Genomic DNA, 18999 nt, shown 5'->3' with positions numbered 1-18999 from the left:
AAGCCTAAAGATGAGCTCTAAGTCTAGGTTCAGTTTACCTTCTCTGAAAGTTTCTCTATCTCTTCACTTTCTTCTCCTGGGTTTCTGCTTTAGCTTTGCCACTTCAAGTACAGTCCATTTCTGATCGATGTTGTCACCACAAAAGGGAGCTGCTCCTATGAAAGTTCTTAGAGTCCTTTACTGTTTTTGAATCTTACACATAAAATGTTCATCTTTTTCAGTGAAATTAGCGATGTCTCTAGAAGAATGGAAAATCTGAAATGTATGCAACTGCATCAGGGTTTAAAGTAATTTACTAATGCATTTGCCCTCAGTAGAAACTTGTTTTGCCAGCTATTCATATTAAATTTTTAGCATTTTAAATGTTGTATTACTAGAAGCTTGACTTTATTTGCATTTATAGATCATAACTCATTTCTGTTTTATTTTACTGAAGAACCCATTAAAAGAGCCAGTAAGTCCTGTGGAAAATGGCCTTCAGCGATCTTACATCGAGGACTGTGCGTCTTTATGATAATTGGATCAAAGATGCTGGTGAGTAACCACATTTCCTAATTGAGGTTCATCCTTCCTTTTTATGCCAGATTATAGTATTTAATAGGATTTCATTGGAACCAAATGAGAGACTTTGCAACTTAACAGTCCCTGATTACTAGCTAACCAAGAGGAAGTATGCGGGTTTCATTACAGATATGTACAAAGATGGAGCTACACAGATGTTCATTACAATGTTTACAGTAATGAAAATAGCCTAAATATCCAGTGAAGGGAAGTGATCAATAAATGATGGCCCGTTCCAATTTAGTAGCCATTAAAAGTGATTTTGGAGGGACTGTGCTCTTCGGCTTGATTCTTCCCTGGTGCTCCTGAGGGAAATTACAGTAACTGCCAACAATGGCCCTGTCCATGGTGATTCTTGAATGAAAGAGTCGCAGCCCCCAGGAACCTATCAGAGAGAACAGGGAACAGAAAAACCAGGGAACAACTGACTAGGACACCCCTGAGTGATTCTGATATGCCTGCCTTGTGCCCTTGACCATTTATTTTAGAAGTCAATGTTTTAGAAGAACATTGAATGCCATAGCAAGAAGTTTAAAATATGTTAAATGAAAACAGGTTATAAAATACCCCATACATTTCTTTCATGGGGGTTAGCAGTTATCTCTAGGTAGTAGGATCATTGGTAATTTTCACTTACCTATATTTGTCTGCTATTTTTAAATCACAACAAATGTGTGTTGCTTTTATAACCATTTTTTAAAGTTTTAAAAGCAGAACAAATGTAAAATTTCAAAAACAGACAAAGAATCAGAGCATCTTAGAGCTGAGGTGGATCTTAGATATCATCGAAGCTAATGCCTCATTTTACAGTTGAAGAAATGTGACCTCAAAGTCATGGTTAGTTGATGGCATAAAAGACTAGAATCTATGTGTTCTGATTATTAGTTGTAGTATTCCGGCATTTAGCATTTGAGTTATTTTTGAGATACTGAGCTGTACATACTCACCACCATCACTACTTTATGTTGGTTCTTACCTATGAACCAGAAATTGCAAGTCTACTGAATTCAGGGAGGAAATGCATCACCTCTTGGCACCTACAACAGTTGAAATTATATTCAAATTTACAATGATTTCAGCAAAGATCCACTGTTTCATGGTTTGCAGCTTTCTTGGTTGCAAAGACCAAAACTGCTAAAGACCAAATTTATTTCACTAAAAATGTTTCCAACAGTTTTTCCTTTGAGGAATGCAAAGGCTCTTTGTAAGTATCTCATAGAGAAGCTTCACTGTGGTAAGGAAAACATAGTGACTATATCTATCTTTTCCTCTTCGTTTTTTCTTCTTTTTTCAGTTTACATAATAATACAGGGAACATTCAAGTTTCTTAAGGGGTCATCCTTCTCTGAAGGTTTACAGTAGTTCTCATAAAAATCAGTATTAATTTAAATACTAATTTTCATTGCTTTTCAAAGAGAGGTGTGCCTTGCTACCTGAACTCTCACTATTTGAACTTAGGAACCAAGTAGATTTGGGTGCAGTTTTTGAAATAGAGTTATTTGGAACAGCAGATCTCTTGCTGTCCAATTCTTGATGTCACTATCCCAAATACAAGAATCCAGGAGACTCCTAGAATCCAAGAGAATCAATGACCTAACTGAAGAGCCGAATAGATGTAGACAATGATAAATATCTATGTAGTCCTAGAAGTTAAAAATGCTTCACTATGAAATTCTTTAGAATTCCAGTTCCACTTTTATCCATGGATCAACTCCTTAGTTTTTATTAGGAATACCTACATTGAAATTGTTGAGTAAAATTAGATCAGATGTGGAGTGAAGAGAGACGTGGAAACAGCATTGCAAATGGTGCAGGGAAGTTGAGGGAAGAGAGGCAGGAAGAAGGCAAAGAATACCTGTATTTGAAGTTACGCTTATTTGAAGATTTGGGAGGGGAGAGAGGGTATAGGGATGTGGAGTGAGAAGACCTAGATTTAAGGTCTGACACTTATGTAGCCCAGCTAGGTGACCTTACACACATTATTTATCGGCTGTGAGTCTTTGTTTCTTTATTAGCAAAACATAAGTGAGAATAGCATCTACCAGCTACCAGATACCATACATGAAAGTGCTCTGCTATTTCGGAAGTATCCCAACATAGATAGTGGTGCTTGTTGTTACGGAGAATAGATTTCATCTGAAAATACTCTTCATATAGCATATCACTTAAAAAAAATTTTTTACTTTTTTTTCCCAGCCATGGTCTAAAAGGGTTAAAATGTTTTGTTTTGAGATATACAGCTTTATGAAAACCCTGTGAGGTGTAACAGGAAAGTTTTTTCCTTCTACTTAGTGTAGTATTGATCTCTGAGAGCCATTAGGAATCATTTATGGCCATCTTAGTCCAGTTTTACTTTGCTCACCCTGGAAATGTCTGAACTTATGACCAAGGGCCAAGAATTTCAAGTGTATTCTTGGCTTTAGCCCTAATCCTGAGTAACCTAAGGAAACTTACTGATATTCATTGGTTCTGATTCCTAGAGAAGTGGTGGTTATCCATAGTTATTTCATATGGAAAAATTCCACAGCTACAGAATAAAAAATGGTTTAATTAATACTTAGCAATAAGAGGATTTATTAGGATTCTTAGATGTGAAATGTGAGATTTTGAAATAATGCTATGGGAGCATTTTGGATTATGGAGAAATGAAAAAGTTGTAAATGTTTAAAAATACAACTTTCCTTGTATTTGATTAGAAATGATGACTTTTCAAACTTAGTCATGATCGTTTTTTGCAAGAAGATGGAGTATGAGTAAGATTGCTGCCATTCTGAACCTTAGTACTTCAAAAAGCACTTAAGTTACATGTTTGCTTTTCCTTCCAGCTTCTTCATTTTATTGGTACTTGGAATCTTAAAGGTGTACTGTTTGAGCTAGTATGTGCTACTTAAGAAGAGAATACTCTTTTACAAGTAGTTGATGGAAAAGCTCATTAACATTCTATGTATGTGGCATTCTACTTTCCCTGTGCTCTCTCTCTGGGACACTCTTAGAAAAGAATTATTAAGCTAGTGATAAATCAGAACTTTGGTAATTATTGGGGTAAAGACTGTCAGACAGCTTGGCTTCCATCCTCTGCTTCTATCGTGGCTCTACTCATGACACTTAAACCAAATCTCATGCCAAAAAGAATGTACATGAAACCCCACCCCATTAGTCTTTTGTTTCTGGGGAAGACAGAGTATCTCATGCCCAAACCGAACTTTTTCAACTTATGTAATGATACAGAGAACATTCGAGTTTCTTTAGCGATCATCCTTTTCTGAAGGCTTATAGTGGTTCTCATAAATTCAGTGTTAATTTCAGTACTAATACTTCAGATAGAGGTGTGCCTTTCTACCTGAACTCTGATTATTTGAACTTAGGAATCAAGTAGATTTGGGTGCAGTTTTTAAAACAGTTTTGAAGCTATTTGGAAGAACAGATCCCCTGATATCCAACAGTTGCTATTCACTATCCCAAATGGGATCATAGATGGAGTCAGAATTAACTTTAACTGTCACCCAGCAGGTGCATTGGTACTCTCTGTAACATGCCCACTACTTTATATGGAAGTGGACTCTCTATTCAGAAAGGTATAACTGTTGCTGTGAGAGAAGGCCAGAAAAGTGAACAATGACCAGAGTCATGAGTGTCATCCTAATGAGTTTGCATTTTATTTGCTCAGTAAGGAAGAGCTAATTTAAGCAATTTTATTTGCTCAGTAAGGGAGAGCTAATTTAAGCAGAGGAAGAATTTAAGGATAGCTTGATTTTTAGAAAATGAATTTGACAATTGCATGGAAATCAATGTAGCAGATTCGATCAAGAGGCAGTGAAATCATATAAAAGACTATTGAAGAGTACCTAGTGAGGGGTGTTGTTGCCCTAAATACAGGGGAGGAAGCTTGGTCTCACACCAGACCCCTAGCTCCTAACTGTGACAGTTAATCAGGGTCACCTTAGCAGCTTTAACAAATTGTTGCCTGTTGACAAATTACAAATTACAATTATATATATTTATGGGGTACAAAGTGATGTTGTGATATATGTATCCAATTTAAAATGATTAATCTAGTTAGCATATCCATCACTTCAAATACTTATCTTTTTATGGTGAGAACATTTGAAATTAATTTTTTACAATTTTGAAATATACATTATTATTAGCTCTAGCTATCATGCTGTGCAATAAATCTCAAAAAGAGATTTCTCCTGTTGAACTTAAACTTTGTACCCTTTGATCAACATCTCCCTATTCCCCTAGTCCCTTGGCCTCTGGTAACCACCATTCTATTCTGCTTATATAAATGTGATTATTTTAGATTATTTTAGACTCCTGTGTAAGTGGTAACATGTCTTGTCTTTCTGTGCCTGGTTTATTTTGCTTAGCATAATGTCTTCTAAGTTCATCCATATTGTCACAAATGATAGGATTTTCTTTTTTAAGTCTGAATAATAGCCAATTGGTTATTTCTATCTGTATATCTACAGGTCTGTAACTGAGACAGGCATAACTTTAGATTGACAGATATCACATTTTCTTTATCCATTCACACATTGTTGGACACTTAGGTTGATTCTACTTCTTGGCTATTGTGAATAATGCTGCAGTGAACATGAGAGTGCAGATATCCCTTCAATATGCTGATTTCATTTCCTTTGGATATATATCTACTAGTGGGATGCTGGATTATATGGTAATTCTATTTTTAGTTTTTTATAGAACCTTCATGTGGTTTTCCTTATAGCTGTAGTAATTTACAGTCCCACCAACATTGTACAAGGGTTCTCTTTTCTCCACATCCTTGTCAGCACTTGTTATCTTTTGTCTTTTTGATAACAGACATTCTTACAGGTGTAAGATACTATCTCTTTGTTTTTTTTAATTGCATTTTCCTGATGATTAGTGATGTTGAGCATTATTTTCATCTATCTGTTGTCGATTTGTAAGTCTTCTTTTGAGAAATGTTAGGTCTTTTTTCCATTTAAAAAAATGGATGCATAGAAACCATGTCCTGGGATTCTGATTCAATTGGACCAAGGCTGTTTTCTGCAATTTGACTTTTAAATACTGTAGAGGCAATTTGGCTCTGCTAACAGAATTGAGATCTTCTATAATAACAGTATCAAGCTTATTGAGCACTTAGGCTCTTTGCATATGATAACTCAATCCTCTATGAAATACACGCCTTAAGCCCAATTTGCAGATGAGGAAAGTAAATACAGAGAAGGTGAGTCAATTGTCCAAGGTGACATAGTGAGCCAGTGGGAGAACCAGGATCAGAATGCAGACTGTCTTGACTCCAGAGTTTTGCTGAAATATAATTTCTAAAGCTTGGTGTTTTATTATTTACTTTGAAAATAACATCCAATTAAATTAACCAGTTTTCCCATAATTATTTTTTATCTGTAGAACTTGAAAGTCATGTACAGGACTTAAGGTGTGTGCTGAAAATATTAAATTACAGGAAACGTTATTTATTTTAAAATTATTTCCTTCTGCTTCCTGAGCCAGCCCAGCATGCTTTTCCTGGCTTATTTTCTTTCTGCTGCTACCAGAGGAAGAACAGAGAAGTGATGTCATTTGATTTTTCCCCCTCCTAAGTCAATGAAAGAATAAAATAAAACATATCTCTAATTTGGCAATTCTTTTACTGACAGTTAAGCTAGTTTCTAACCATATGTATGATGACTGTTAATAATAGAATCATTTGAAATTGTTTATAAAGCAAAAATAAAAACAGAAGTCAATTAAACTCTTGCCATGCAAAGCTGGTAATGTAACAACCTTCCAGAGATCTTTTGGTATTGTTTTCTTTTCTTTTTTTCTTTTTTTTTTGAGACCGAGTTTCGCTCTTGTTACCCAGGCTGGAGTGCAATGGCGCGATCTCGGCTCACCACAGCCTCTGCCTCCTGGGTTCAGGCAATTCTCCTGCCTCAGCCTCCTGAGTAGCTGGGATTACAGGCACGCGCCACCGTGCCCAACTAATTTTTTGTATTTTTAGTAGAGACGGGGTTTCACCATGTTGACCAGGATGGTCTCGATCTCTTGACCTCGTGATCCACCCGCCTTGGCCTCCCAAAGTGCTGGGATTACAGGCTTGAGCCACTGCACCCGGCCCCTTTTCTTTTCTTTTCTTTTCTTTTCTTTTTGAGACAGAGTCTTACTCTGTTCTACAGGCTGGAGTGCAATGGCATGATCTCTGGCTCACTGCAACCTCCACCTCTTGGGTTCAAGCTATTCTCATGCCTCAGTCTCCCAAGTACCTGAGATTACAGGCATGCACCACCACTCGACTAATTTTTGTATTTTTAGTAGAGATGGGGGTTTCACCATGTTGGCCAGGCTGGTCTCGAACTCCTGACCTCAAGTGACCCAACTGCCTTGGCCTTCCAAACTGCTAGGAATACAAGTGTGAGCCATGTGCCTAGCTAGTATTGTTTTCATTAGTTTTTTATTTTATTAGCAATAAAAACTAGACATAATAATATGAATCTCATCTTGAATTGTAGTTCCCATAGTCCTTACTTGTCATGGGAGAGACCCAGTGGTAGGTAATTGAATCACAGGGGCAGTTCCCCCATGCCATTCTTGTGATTATGAGTGAGTTCTCTTGAGATCTGATGGTTTTTTCAGCATCTGGCATTTCCCCTGCTGGCACTCATTCTCTCTCCTGCTGCCCTGTGAAGAGGTGCCTTCCACCATGATTGTAAGTTTCCTGAGGCCCCCTCAAGCAAATTTAAACCTCCCCAGCCAAATTAAGCCTCTTTCCTTTATAAATTACCCAGTCTTGGATATTTCTTCATAGCAGTGTGAGAATGGACTAATACAGTAAATTGGTATCGCAGAGAATGGGGCACTACTATAAGGATACACAGAAATATGGAATTGACTTTGAAATGGGCTAAAGGCAGAGGTTGGAACAGTTTGGAGGGGTCAGAAGAAGACAGGAAAATGTGGGAAAGTTTGAAACTTCCTAAAGACTTGTTGAATAGATTTGGCCAAAATGCTGATAGTGATATGGGCAATGAATTTCAGGCTGAGCTGGTTGGTCTCAGATGGAGATGAGGAACTTTTTGGGAATAAAGGTGATTCTTACTATGCTTTAAGGAAGAGAATGGCAGCATTTTGCCCCTGCCCTAGAGATCTGTGAAATTTTGAACTTGAGAGAGATGATATAGGGTATCTGGCAGAAGAATTTCTAAGTGGCAAAGTGTTAAAGAGGAAGAAGCATAAACGTTTGGAAAATTTGCAGCTTGATGATGCAATAGAAATGAAAATCCAGTTTTCTGGGGAGAAATTCAAGCCTGCTGCAGAAATTTGCATAAGTAACAGGAGCTGAATGTTAATCACCAAGACAATGGGGAAAATGTATCCAGGGTATGTCAGAGACCTTGGTGGCAGTCCTTCCCATCACACTCCTGGAGGCCTATGAGGAAAAAATAGTTTTTTGGGCTGAGCCCAGGGCCCTCCCTGCTGTGTGCAGCCTAGGGACTTGATGTCCTACATCCCAGCTGCTCCAGGAACGGCTAACAGTGGCCAAACTACATGGCTTCAGAGTGGGCAAGCCTCAAGCTGTGGCAGCTTCCACATGGTGTTGAGCCTGTGGGTGCACGGAAGTCAAGAATTGAGATTTGGGAACCTCCACCTAGATTTCAAAGGATGTATGGAAACTCCTGGATGTCAAGGCAGAAGTTTGCTGCAAGGGGTGGAACCCTCATAGTGAACCTCTGCTAGGGCAATGTGGAAGGGAAATAGACCCCAAACACAGAGTCCCCACTGGGGCAACTGCCTAGTGGAGTTGTGAGAAGAGGGCCACCATCTTCCAGACCCCAGAATGGTAGATCCACTGGCAGCTTGCACTGTACACCTGGAGAAACCACAGACAGTTCTGGCCAGTGAAAACAGCAGGGGCAGAGCTGCCCAAGGCTGTGGGAGCCTACATCTTGCATCAGTATGACCTAGATGTGAAATGTGGAGTGAAAGGAGATCATTTTGGAACATTTCGATTTAATGACTGGCCTATGGGATTTCGGACTTGCATGGGGCCAGTAGCTCCTTTGTTTTGGCCAATTTCTGCCATTTGGAACAGGTGTATTTATGCAGTGTCTGTATGCCATTGTATATAAGAAATAACTAATTTGCTTTTGATTTTACAGGCTCATAGGCATAAGGGACTTGCCTTGTCTCAGATGAGACTTTGGACTTGGACTTTTGAGTTAATGCTGGAATGTGTTAAGACTTTGGGGGACTGTTGGGAAGGCAATGATTGTGTTTTGAAATGTGAGGACATGAGATTTAGGAGGGGCCACAGGCAGAATGATATGGTTTGACTGTGTCCCCACCCAAATTTCATCTTGAATTGTGGTTCCCATAATCCCCACATGTCTTTTAAGGAACTGGTTGGAGGTAATTGAATCATGGGGACAATTTCCCCATGCTTTTCTTGTGATTGTTTCTCACAAGATCTGATGGTTTTTTAAAGTGTCTGACATTTCCCTTGCTGGCACTCATTTTCTCTCCAACCACTTCATGAAGAGGTGCCTTCTGCTGTGATTGTAAGTTTCCTGACATCTCCCCAGCCATGCAGAACTGTGTTGAGTCAATTAAATCTCTTTCCTTTATAAATTACACAGTCTCGGGTATTTCTTCATAGCAGTGCAAGAATGTCTAATACAAAGATCTTCATGTATTTAAGGTTTGCACTACCCACTTATAGAAGAAATCCATCAAAGTTTGATCAGTTTTAATTTTTTCCCTTGGTCCATGGTTCTTTGGCAACTTTTATTTATGGAGACTTCCTTTGTGACATACAGACCCATAGCAAATGTTCCTTGTGAATTAACTTTTTGATGTGCTGCTGGATTCAGCTGGCTAGTATTTTGTTGAGGATTTTTGCATATATGTTCATGAGGCATATAGGCCCATAGTTTTCTTTTGTTGTTATTGTTGTGTCTTTGCCAGATTTTGGTGTCAGGATGATACTAGTTTCATAGAATGAGATAGGAAGGAATCTCTCTTCCTCAATTTTTTGGAATAGTTTCAGTAGGATTGGTACTAGCTGCTGCTTTGTATGTCTGACTACCTAATCTTCAGTCATTTAATTTGTAAATTTATTTTAGTGAATGGCTATATTTACAAACTGTGTTCCACAGAACATTAGTTTCATAAGATGTTAAATAACATTCTACAAAAAAGTTAATGTTTTGTGGCCAAATAAGTTTGGAGAATGTGTCATACTACCATTCCCATCTTGGCAATTCATGGTGAACATGAAGCATTAAGAAATCCTACAGTAATGCAACCTGTTTGTTTAACCCAGCATTCTAGTACTCCCCCACTCTTTGTAGAAAGTCTTTAAATAGCTTGCTTCCATGCATAGTTTGGAACATGCTTGTATAGGATATAAGAGAAGAAACAAACTCATTTTTCTCCCAAGCAGTCAGTTTTCCTATCGACATTTGTTGAAGATCTCTTCCTTCTTTGCTTGTTTATAGGGCTTCCTTAATCATATATTAAATTCTTAAATGTCCTGGGATCCAGTCTGGTGCTGACTCTTGACTCTTTAGCTTTATTTATTTATTTATTTATTTATTTATTTATTTAGAGACAGAGGCATCTGTCAGTATTTTTGAGGGAGGCTTATTTGAATGCAGAATAATCAGCAATGCACAGTGATGGTCAAATGTAAGCACTCTAACGCTAAAATTAGGGCCAAGTGAGTTATCAGTAGTAGAGTCCTACTGAGGAAATTTTGAGTGGAAGTTCACACTTGCAGGGTATTCAGAATTTGTCAGTACTCGACACATCATTAGCAGCTTAAATGAACAAGAGCTGCTACCCTTCTTTTCCAATTGATAAAGTGACAGTAGTTAGCATCCTGAGGTTAGTCATGGCACAATTTTGAGTCAGATCCTTCTGGAAACTTATCCATACTTACTTTCCTTCATAATGCTCTGGCTTCATGAGGACATTTAGTAAAATTACACTTGAACTACTAGCAATTATAGACTTAATCACATTTTGTCCTGAGTTGTAATTTTGTTATTTATCCATCTCTGCTAGCCTGCAGCTGGCAGTAAGCAGATAAGTTTTTGTTTACAATTGTGAGACCAGTGCATTTTTTTGCTCAGAATATCACAGTGGTTAGCCTACATGTCGGACTCCAAAAGTCCATACTTGGGCTACTTAAAGGATGCTCAGCTCCTTTTCTATTCTGTGATTCTGTGATACCATATATGTGGAAGTGTACCAGAATTCCTGGGGAAGGAAAAAAGAAGCAGCAAACACAAACTTTTTTTAATAAATAAAAGAATATGTGGATGGATAAACTCTAAGATATTAATAGTAGCTATAGACACATGGTGGGATGTTGCTGGGTGTTCTCTCTTTCAGATAGCCTTGGCACCCTGTGCTGGGCCCTGGAGAACGACCCATGAAGACTATCCTTGGGCTTGCTCCCCTGCCCTCTGCTTTCTGCTTAGGTCCAGCCAGTGGAGAGGGGGAGGAGAGTGGAGTTGGGGTATCTATTCCTCTGGCCCCATACATACAGAATTGTCTTGGTCTGGCTGAATCCCTTAAATGGCAGTCAAAGCTTGTCTTAGTGCACTCAGGATGCTCTAAGGAATTATCATGGACTGGCTAGTTTATAAGCAATGGAAATTTATTTCTCAGAGTTCTGAGGGTGGAAGTCTGAGATCAGGTTGCCAGCACTGTCAGGTTCTGATGAGGACCCTCTTCCAGGTTGCAGACCGCCATCTTCTCATTGTATCCTTACATGGGGAAAAAGAACAGGAGAGCTCCCTGGGATGGCTTTTATAAGGGCACTAATCCCATCATGTAGGAAATCAGTACATAACACAGCTCCTCTCCAGGAGGGCTTCTCCAAGTCACTCTCTCCTTTTGGGTTCTGGTCACTATTACTTCCCCTAGCCTGTTGAGGCCTAGGGTTGTTGAGAGTCCCACTGTTTCTAGCTGCAGGATACTTCCTTATTCTTGTTGATTTCTTTTTCATCTTTCTAAAGATACTAGTGATCATTGCCCAGATAGCTCACAGTCAATGGTACGATCTGGGTGCTCAATTAAAGAAATGTTGGTTGCTGTTAGTTATCCTTTGGCTAAGCAGGTGTGTGCTCACATATTGTTTTTGTCTTAGATCCAAGAGTTGAAGATTGGCTCCTCATGTCCTCGCCTTTGCCGCAAACCATCCTCCTAGGACTGTATGTCTATTTTGTCACTTCTCTGGGACCAAAGCTCATGGAAAATCGCAAGCCCTTTGAACTCAAGAAAGTGATGATAACGTACAATTTATTCATAGTACTGTTTTCTGTGTATATGTGTTATGAGGCAAGTGTCTTCAGTATTCCTAATGAGAGAATTTTACCTGAGTCTTTCTATGTGTCACTGTGTTTTCTGTTAAAAGGGTAACCTTTGCAATTTAAGGAATTTAGAAACTGATCTCACTAGAGCAGGTATTTGCCAAAATAGTATTAGGTATAGACCAAATAATAAACTCATTTGAGGATCTCAGTATAATCTATCTCACAGACAATGAGAAAAATTAACATCTAGTCCATGGATTTGTACATAGTTGCCTTAATGGATGATTGAAGGGAATCCATAAATTTTAGTTTTGAGAAAACTCATAACTAAAGTAGTGAAGCTGTTAAGTGGAGGGCTGATATTTGAACCCAGGTCTGTCTGACATCAGAGTTCATCTTGACTCAGTAATGAGTTGTCATCATCATGGTAGAAACCTGCGGTTTCTGGATACTCTGATGAACTATAGGATGGTAGACTGTTTTGGTTGGTTTAGCTGGGCTTTGTGGGGACAGAGAGTATAGACTTAGTAAAGCAGTAGGTGAGGGAGCCTGTTACTTAATTTTTTTTCCCATTAACTTTTTAATTCATTACTGTTCCTTAATTGTCGATAAGAGAGATGAGGCTCTTCCAGGACCCTAAAACAGATTCACGAATTCTCTCTTCCCCTGTACTATTAACATGCCTCAGCCACCCGCAGTGTTCTTTTCTGAGATTCTTTGCTTCTTTTCCAACTCTGGCTGGCTTCATCATCCTTTTTTATTAACTTTCTCTATAGCATAGCTTGTGCTTAGTCATAACTAGGGCTCACAAGGGCCCAATATGGCCCCACTGACCTCTCCTGATACCATAGTCTCTCCACATGCATTTTTCTGACCTGACTCTTGCTACAGATCCACCAGATTTGATCACTTTAAATCTACTCTGGCTGACCAGGTGTGGTGGCTTACACCTATAATCTCAGCACTTTGGTAGGCTGAAGTAAGAGGATCGTTTAAGGCCAGGAGTTTGAGAACAGCCTCAACAACATAGGGAAACCTCATCTCTTAAAAAAAAAATAGCCTGGTGTGGCAGTACACACCCGTGGTCCCAGCTACTTGGGAGACTGAGGTGAGAGGATTACTTGAGCCTGGGAGGTCGAAGCTGCAGTGAGCCATGATCATGTCTACTGATGGAACGAGACCCTGTCTTAAAAAAATAAAATAAAAAATCTACTCCGGCCTTATTTTTCACAGACCTCCCTATAGTTGAGACTCACTCTGCTGCTTTCCATTTCTCCTATTTTATTTTCAAAATTAACTCACAGGCTACTCTTACTGTCCCTTCAGTAGTATGAGCAACTGAGAGGGAAAGAGTGATAGAGATGGGAGCAAAGAAGACACAAGGTCCTAGCATGATCTTATGGGACAGCGTGTTGTAGTAAGGGATAAGAACATATCTGAAAGTCAGGAGATTAGGGACTAGTTAGTTCTAGTTCTGCCACTGACTGGCTGCCTGTTTTTTAGCAAGTTACTTCATCTTTCTGGGCCTCAGTTCTCTCATTTTATAAAGACAGGATTGAAACAAATAGTCTCTCAGATCCCTTCTTGTTCTCAAATTCTTAGGGTCTGTGTCTGATTTGTCATTGATTGTAATGTCCCCAAATATATTTCTTGGGCTTCGAAAGAATCAGCAGTCAGCTTTGATTCCTACTTGATCAAATACAGTGTAAAAGAAGGTTTTAAAATATCTGAATTTGAGACTTTCTGACTCTCATTTACTGCTAATACTTGAGTTACTTATGGGTCAGTTTCAGCAATTACCTGCCAAATATGAATTATTAATTTTTGAATTCAGGAAATTCTTTTTCTTTTCTTTCTTTTCTTTCTCTTTCTCTTTCTTTCTTTTTCTTTCTTTCTTTTTTTCCTTCTTTCCTTTCCTTTCCCTCCCTCCCTTCCTTCTTTCTTAGAATTCTCTTTTTCTTTCCCTTTCTTTCTTTGAATTCTTCCGTCTTTCCTTTCCTTTCCCTCTCTCCCTCCCTTCTTTCTTTCTTAGAATTCTCCTTCCTTCCTTCCGTCCTGTCTTTCTTTCTCCCTTCTATCTCTCTTTCTCTTTTTCTTTCTCTCTCTCTTCCCCTCCCACCCTCCCCCATTCTCTCTTTCTCTCTCTCTCTTTCTTTTATTTCATTCTCTCTCTCTCTCTCTCCCTCCCCAAAAGGGTCTCGCTCTCTCAGCCAAGCTGTAGTGCAGTGGCACAATCTTAGCTCACAGCCTTGCCTTCCCAGGCTCAAACGATCCTCCCACTTTAGCCTCCCAAGTAGCTGGGACTACAGGCATGTGCCACCATGTCTGGTTAGTTTTTTAATTTTTTGTAGAGATTGCATTTTGCCATGTTGCCCAGACTGGTTTCAAACTCCTAGGCGCTAGTGATCCGCTTCCCTCAGCCTCCCAAAGTGCTGGGATTACAGGTGTGACCCACTGGGCCTGGCCTAATTTTTCTTATTACTAGTCTGGAGTATAGACGTATATATAAAAAGTTCCACAGGCTGTTAGAATGCTCTTAAATGTTTTACTCTTGTTACACAAAGGCTTTTGACAGCCACACAGCATGCCATACATCTGTTGATGGCACATCTGAACACATGGTTTATTGTATGGAATATGATTTCATTTGGTTTACAAAACAAACACCTCCACTAGTGTTTGTTTTGTAATTTGAAGAAGGTGAAAGGGAGGCAGGCACATCAGACTCAAGGAACTCAGATGCCTTATTGTGTAGTAATTGTTTGAAAGTGCTAGGTACTTGGCACCAGTCAGACACTAGCAGAGACCACTTAAGACCCAACAGAAAGCCAAGTCGCACAACTTTCATTCAACACAGTGCTTGTTTGGGGTATTATTCATTACATTTCCAGTAAATAGCTCCTGACCATAGAGCATTACATTAGTCAAAGTGAGTCTGAGCACAAGAGAATATGAGGACACTCACTGACAGCAGGATATTATAAAACAGAATTAGCCATTTCTATGTCATGTGCCCTTATTACTTTGGGAAAATCTATTGATTTGTTTTTGAAAGATATTTTTCTCGTTCACAAAATACATGTTGTGCTTTTTGGAGTGTTAATTTTCAAGATTTTATAACTTACTAAGTTAACAGTGTGATTAAATTATAAGTCAAGCTAGGGGCTAGTCTCAGAAAAGAATGATGCACTTTGTAATACCATCGTATCTAATAATTGTTCTTCTCTTTTGTTTCTTTTCTTTGCACCATCAGAATATTATTCTGATAATGCCGCATAAGCTTTTGTTTCTAGAATGTAATTTATTATAAAGTTGTAATTTTACCTTTAATAGTAATTAAAACTAGAAATTTAAAATGTGGTTCAATGGCAGAAAAGGATATAACCATTATACTGAGAGAGATCTTCCAGGGAGGATTTGGCATGTATGAGTATAAGAAGTCAGAGAAAAGAAGTACTGATCATATTGTCAGTACCCTAAATTAAGCATACCATTTCATGTATGTGTTAATTTAAAATTAGAGCCTTGGCTTTTCCTTTTCAGATACTGTTTTAAAAGAAGCCCTTCCCACCATCAGACTGAAAGAATGTCAGCATAATCTTTGAATTACAGTTCAGATTTATCAACAATAGGTTCTTTCTTCTCACCACCAGCCTTGCATCACTTTGTGGGTGTGTTGGCATTAAGGCCTGCCAGATTGCACTTTTATTGTTAACAAGAGTATTTTCCTCTTACTTGTCTTGTGGATCCACGGTAAAACTATCAATAATATCTGAGCCGTGGACTACCAGTCCACATCACACTCACCAGCCAATGATGGGAAAAGCCCAGTTGTTGCAGCTCTCTCATGAGTACATTAAGGCATTCTGGTTTCCATGCTTACTTATTGACTAAGTAGAAAGACTGGAAATTGCTAGAAAAGACTGATTCAGATCCAGGTATTCCTCTAAGAGTACACAAACACATTCACTCCCACACATACAGCTGAACCTAAGATAAATCACCTACCAGTATTTGCTGCATAAGCAAAACGCCCCTCCAAGTGTTTTATTCTTTACTATATTAGAATAATCATCCCAAGAGATGAGCATTTTAGTGAGAACACAGTTTATATAAATAATATGAGTTTGTGGTTTTGAAAATTCTTGATATCAAGAATGTTCATAGTTTGTATTTGTTCCAGCTGCCTTTTCCTCTGCACTGACTACTGACTCAGCTGAAAATGTAATGAACAGATATTATCAAAACTACCTTTGTTCGGGCTATTGGGAAAATGCTTTCCTTTCTTAATATGCATGTGCTCTCTTGCAGTTTGTGATGTCTGGCTGGGGTACAGGTTATTCATTTCAATGTGAAATTGTTGACTATTCACGGTCACCCACAGCTTTGAGGGTAAGTTTCTCTTTGGAAAATCTTGAAATTCAAAATCAATGTTAAAATTTTGTCAACTGTTCGTAACATTGAATGTAAACTTAGAATAAGCAAATGACTCAATTATCAGATTGTGTGTTTTGGGGGGAAAAAGCTAAGAATAAAAGAAAGTCCCATGTATAATTTTCTATAAAATGAAAATTGGTGCTTTTCTTTTTGAATTTCTTGGATTTAAGAATAATTTCACATCTGGTTTCTCAAAAATTAAAAATAAAATTACCATAGATCCATTAATTCCACTTCTGGGTTTATACCTAAAAGAATCAAAAACAGAGACTTGAAGAGATATTTGTACAGCCATGTTTACAGCAGCATTCTTCATAATAGCCAAAAGGTAGAAGCAACCCAAGTGTCCATGGATAGATGGATGGATAAACAAGGCCAGGCATGGTGGCTCATGCTTGTAATCCTATCACTTTGGGAGGTCGAGGTGAGTGGATTGAGCTCTGGAGTTCAAGACCAGCCCGGGCAACACGGTGAAACCCCATCTCTACAAAAATATAAAAATTAGCCGGGCATGGTGGCATATGTCTGTAGTTCCAGCTACTCAGGAAGCTGAGGCAAAAGACTCACTTGAACCCAGGAGGTGGAGGTTACAGTGAGCCAAGATCACACCATTGCACTCCAGGCTGGGTGACAGAGTGAGACTCTGTCTCAAAAAAAAAAAAAAAGATAAATGGATAAACAAAATGTGGCATAATCATAGAATGGAATATGATTCAGCCTTTAAAAGGAAGGGAATTCTAACTCATGCTACAACAGGGATGAACCCTGAGAACACTATGCTAAGTGAAATAATTTGGTCACAAAAGGACAAATACTGCATGATTTGGCTTATATGAGGTACCTAGGGTAGTCAAATTCATAGACACAGAAAGTAGAATTGTAGCTAGGGTTAGGGACGAGGAGGAATGGGATGTAGTTAAATAGGTATAGTTTCAGTTTTGCAAGATGAAAAAGTTCTATGGATGGATGGTGGCAAATGGTTGAACAACAATGTGAAGGCACTTAATGCCACTTAACTGTACACTAAAAAATGGTTAACATGACAGATTTTATGTTATGCATATTTTACCAAAATTTAAAAAAATAAGCTTTTCTTCCATATAAAAAATAAATAAAATTAATTTATACTTATTTGTGCTTCTGCAGATGGCACGTACCTGCTGGCTTTATTACTTCTCCAAATTTATTGAGCTATTAGATACAGTGAGTATATGGCCACCACATTTGGTAAATGTTTGATCTTTCAAAAAAATATTTGATCTTTCAGTGAAAGCAATAAACTGCTGTAGTTTCACTTGTCTGATAATTTTTTATTTCTCCTTTTCAGGTAGACCTACTGTTATCTTTTTTAACCTTTTATTATCAGTAACTTTAGAGAATAGACAGGATAACTTTATTTTTTCAGTGTTTTGTAAACTCTAAAAGGTTTCTGTTATATAGCTATCACTTGATTAAGATAAGCATGTAACTATGTTATATACTACAAAACTGTATCTTTACATAGATGGATGACAGTTGTTTTATGAATTAAGTTCAGGAAGTAAAAAGCAAAAAACATCTTACCTTTGTTCTTTGTTTTGTTTTTTTCATCCCAAAGCACAGTCATCTATATTCCTTTAGGAGAATAAGTGCTTAAAAATTCATAAACTTACACTAGAATGTTGAATTACTCCTGGGGTATCAATAATTCAGCTGCTTTTCTGAAGTCTGTGCTTGCTGGGCACTATCTCTTCCTACTTCAGATCCCGGTGAGGATCAACTCTAAACTTGGATGACTGGTCCTAGGAGAAGCAAGTGTCAAGGATTAGGGTCTGTGATTTGGAGGAGAAAGCCATGAGCCTTTGTTTCCAGTGTAGCTTAGGAAAGCTGAATATTTGTTGTAACTTTGCAGCAAGTGTATCTTGGTTATTTGGAGCTAGTTTTGGCTCTGAGACTGGAAAGTGTGTTTTCTTTGGAATGCATACCATGATATTCCTTATAGGAAATCTCAATATGCTTCACCTTTTCAAATGACTAATCACATAACATTAGAATTGGAAAGGGCTTGTGTGAACATAAAATGCAGTGGTTCTCAAACTTTAACATGTGTTTAGAATCATTTGGAAGACTTGTTAGAACACAGATGCCTAGATCCCCGCCCCCAGTTTCTGATTCACTACGGTCTTAGATGGAGCTCAAAATTTGCATTTCTAACAAGTTCTCAGATGATGCTAATGCTATTGGTTCAGGGACTACATTTTGAGAACCTGTATTCTAGTGGTTCTCAGCTCGAATTGTGCAATAGAATTAATTGCATTAGGGAAAACAATGACGACAAAAAAAAGGCCCTACCTCCAGGGATTTGGTGCCAAATGGTCTGGAACAGAGACCAAGCATAGCTATTTTTAAAAAGCTTCTTGGATATTGTAATATGCAGCCATGGTTGAGAAGCATTAGTCCAGAACCTTCACTCTGAGAAATTGAAGCCAAGAAGTTAAATGACTTACCCAGAGGATTGCTGCTACTGACAGGGACCAGGACCCAGATTGATAGTGTATGGCTTTTTCTGTTGTACAACTCAGCCATCTTCCCTGTGCTTACGCAAATGCATTTTGGCTTCATTGTTTCTGCTTTGCATGTTCTCAGTTCCAGCTTCCATAAGGAAACTGTGCTGCTTTTATATCCTTCCCTAAACTACATTTCTCAAATACTCCTCTTA

The 18999-nt window shown here is 38.4% G+C and overlaps 1 protein-coding gene across 11 annotated transcripts in view; it reads left to right on the top strand.

The window, feature by feature from the left end:
* ELOVL7 (ELOVL fatty acid elongase 7) overlaps window positions 1–18999 on the top strand; it is a 70633-nt gene that overhangs the window by 33623 nt on the left and 18011 nt on the right. For 9 of the 11 annotated variants that reach the window (XM_064376001.1, XM_064376002.1, XM_021670193.2 and 6 more), the window contains 4 exons: window positions 437–534; window positions 11699–11889; window positions 16176–16256; window positions 17448–17504. In XM_064376001.1, the coding sequence (XP_064232071.1) occupies window positions 471–534; window positions 11699–11889; window positions 16176–16256; window positions 17448–17504 (393 nt within the window). In that variant the 5' untranslated portion in view covers window positions 437–470. The remainder of the gene's footprint in view (window positions 1–436; window positions 535–11698; window positions 11890–16175; window positions 16257–17447; window positions 17505–18999) is intronic. The other 2 variants (XM_064376007.1, XM_064376006.1) reach the window with 1 other exon arrangement.

Source organism: Aotus nancymaae, unplaced genomic scaffold (genome assembly GCF_030222135.1).
Source record: "Aotus nancymaae isolate 86718 unplaced genomic scaffold, 86718_ANA_hifiasm-v0.15.2.pri h1tg000014l, whole genome shotgun sequence".
In the NCBI taxonomy this organism is placed as follows: domain Eukaryota; kingdom Metazoa; phylum Chordata; class Mammalia; order Primates; family Aotidae; genus Aotus; species Aotus nancymaae.
Note: the sequence above shows the minus strand (reverse complement) of the source record. Positions and strands in the feature narration are given on the sequence as shown.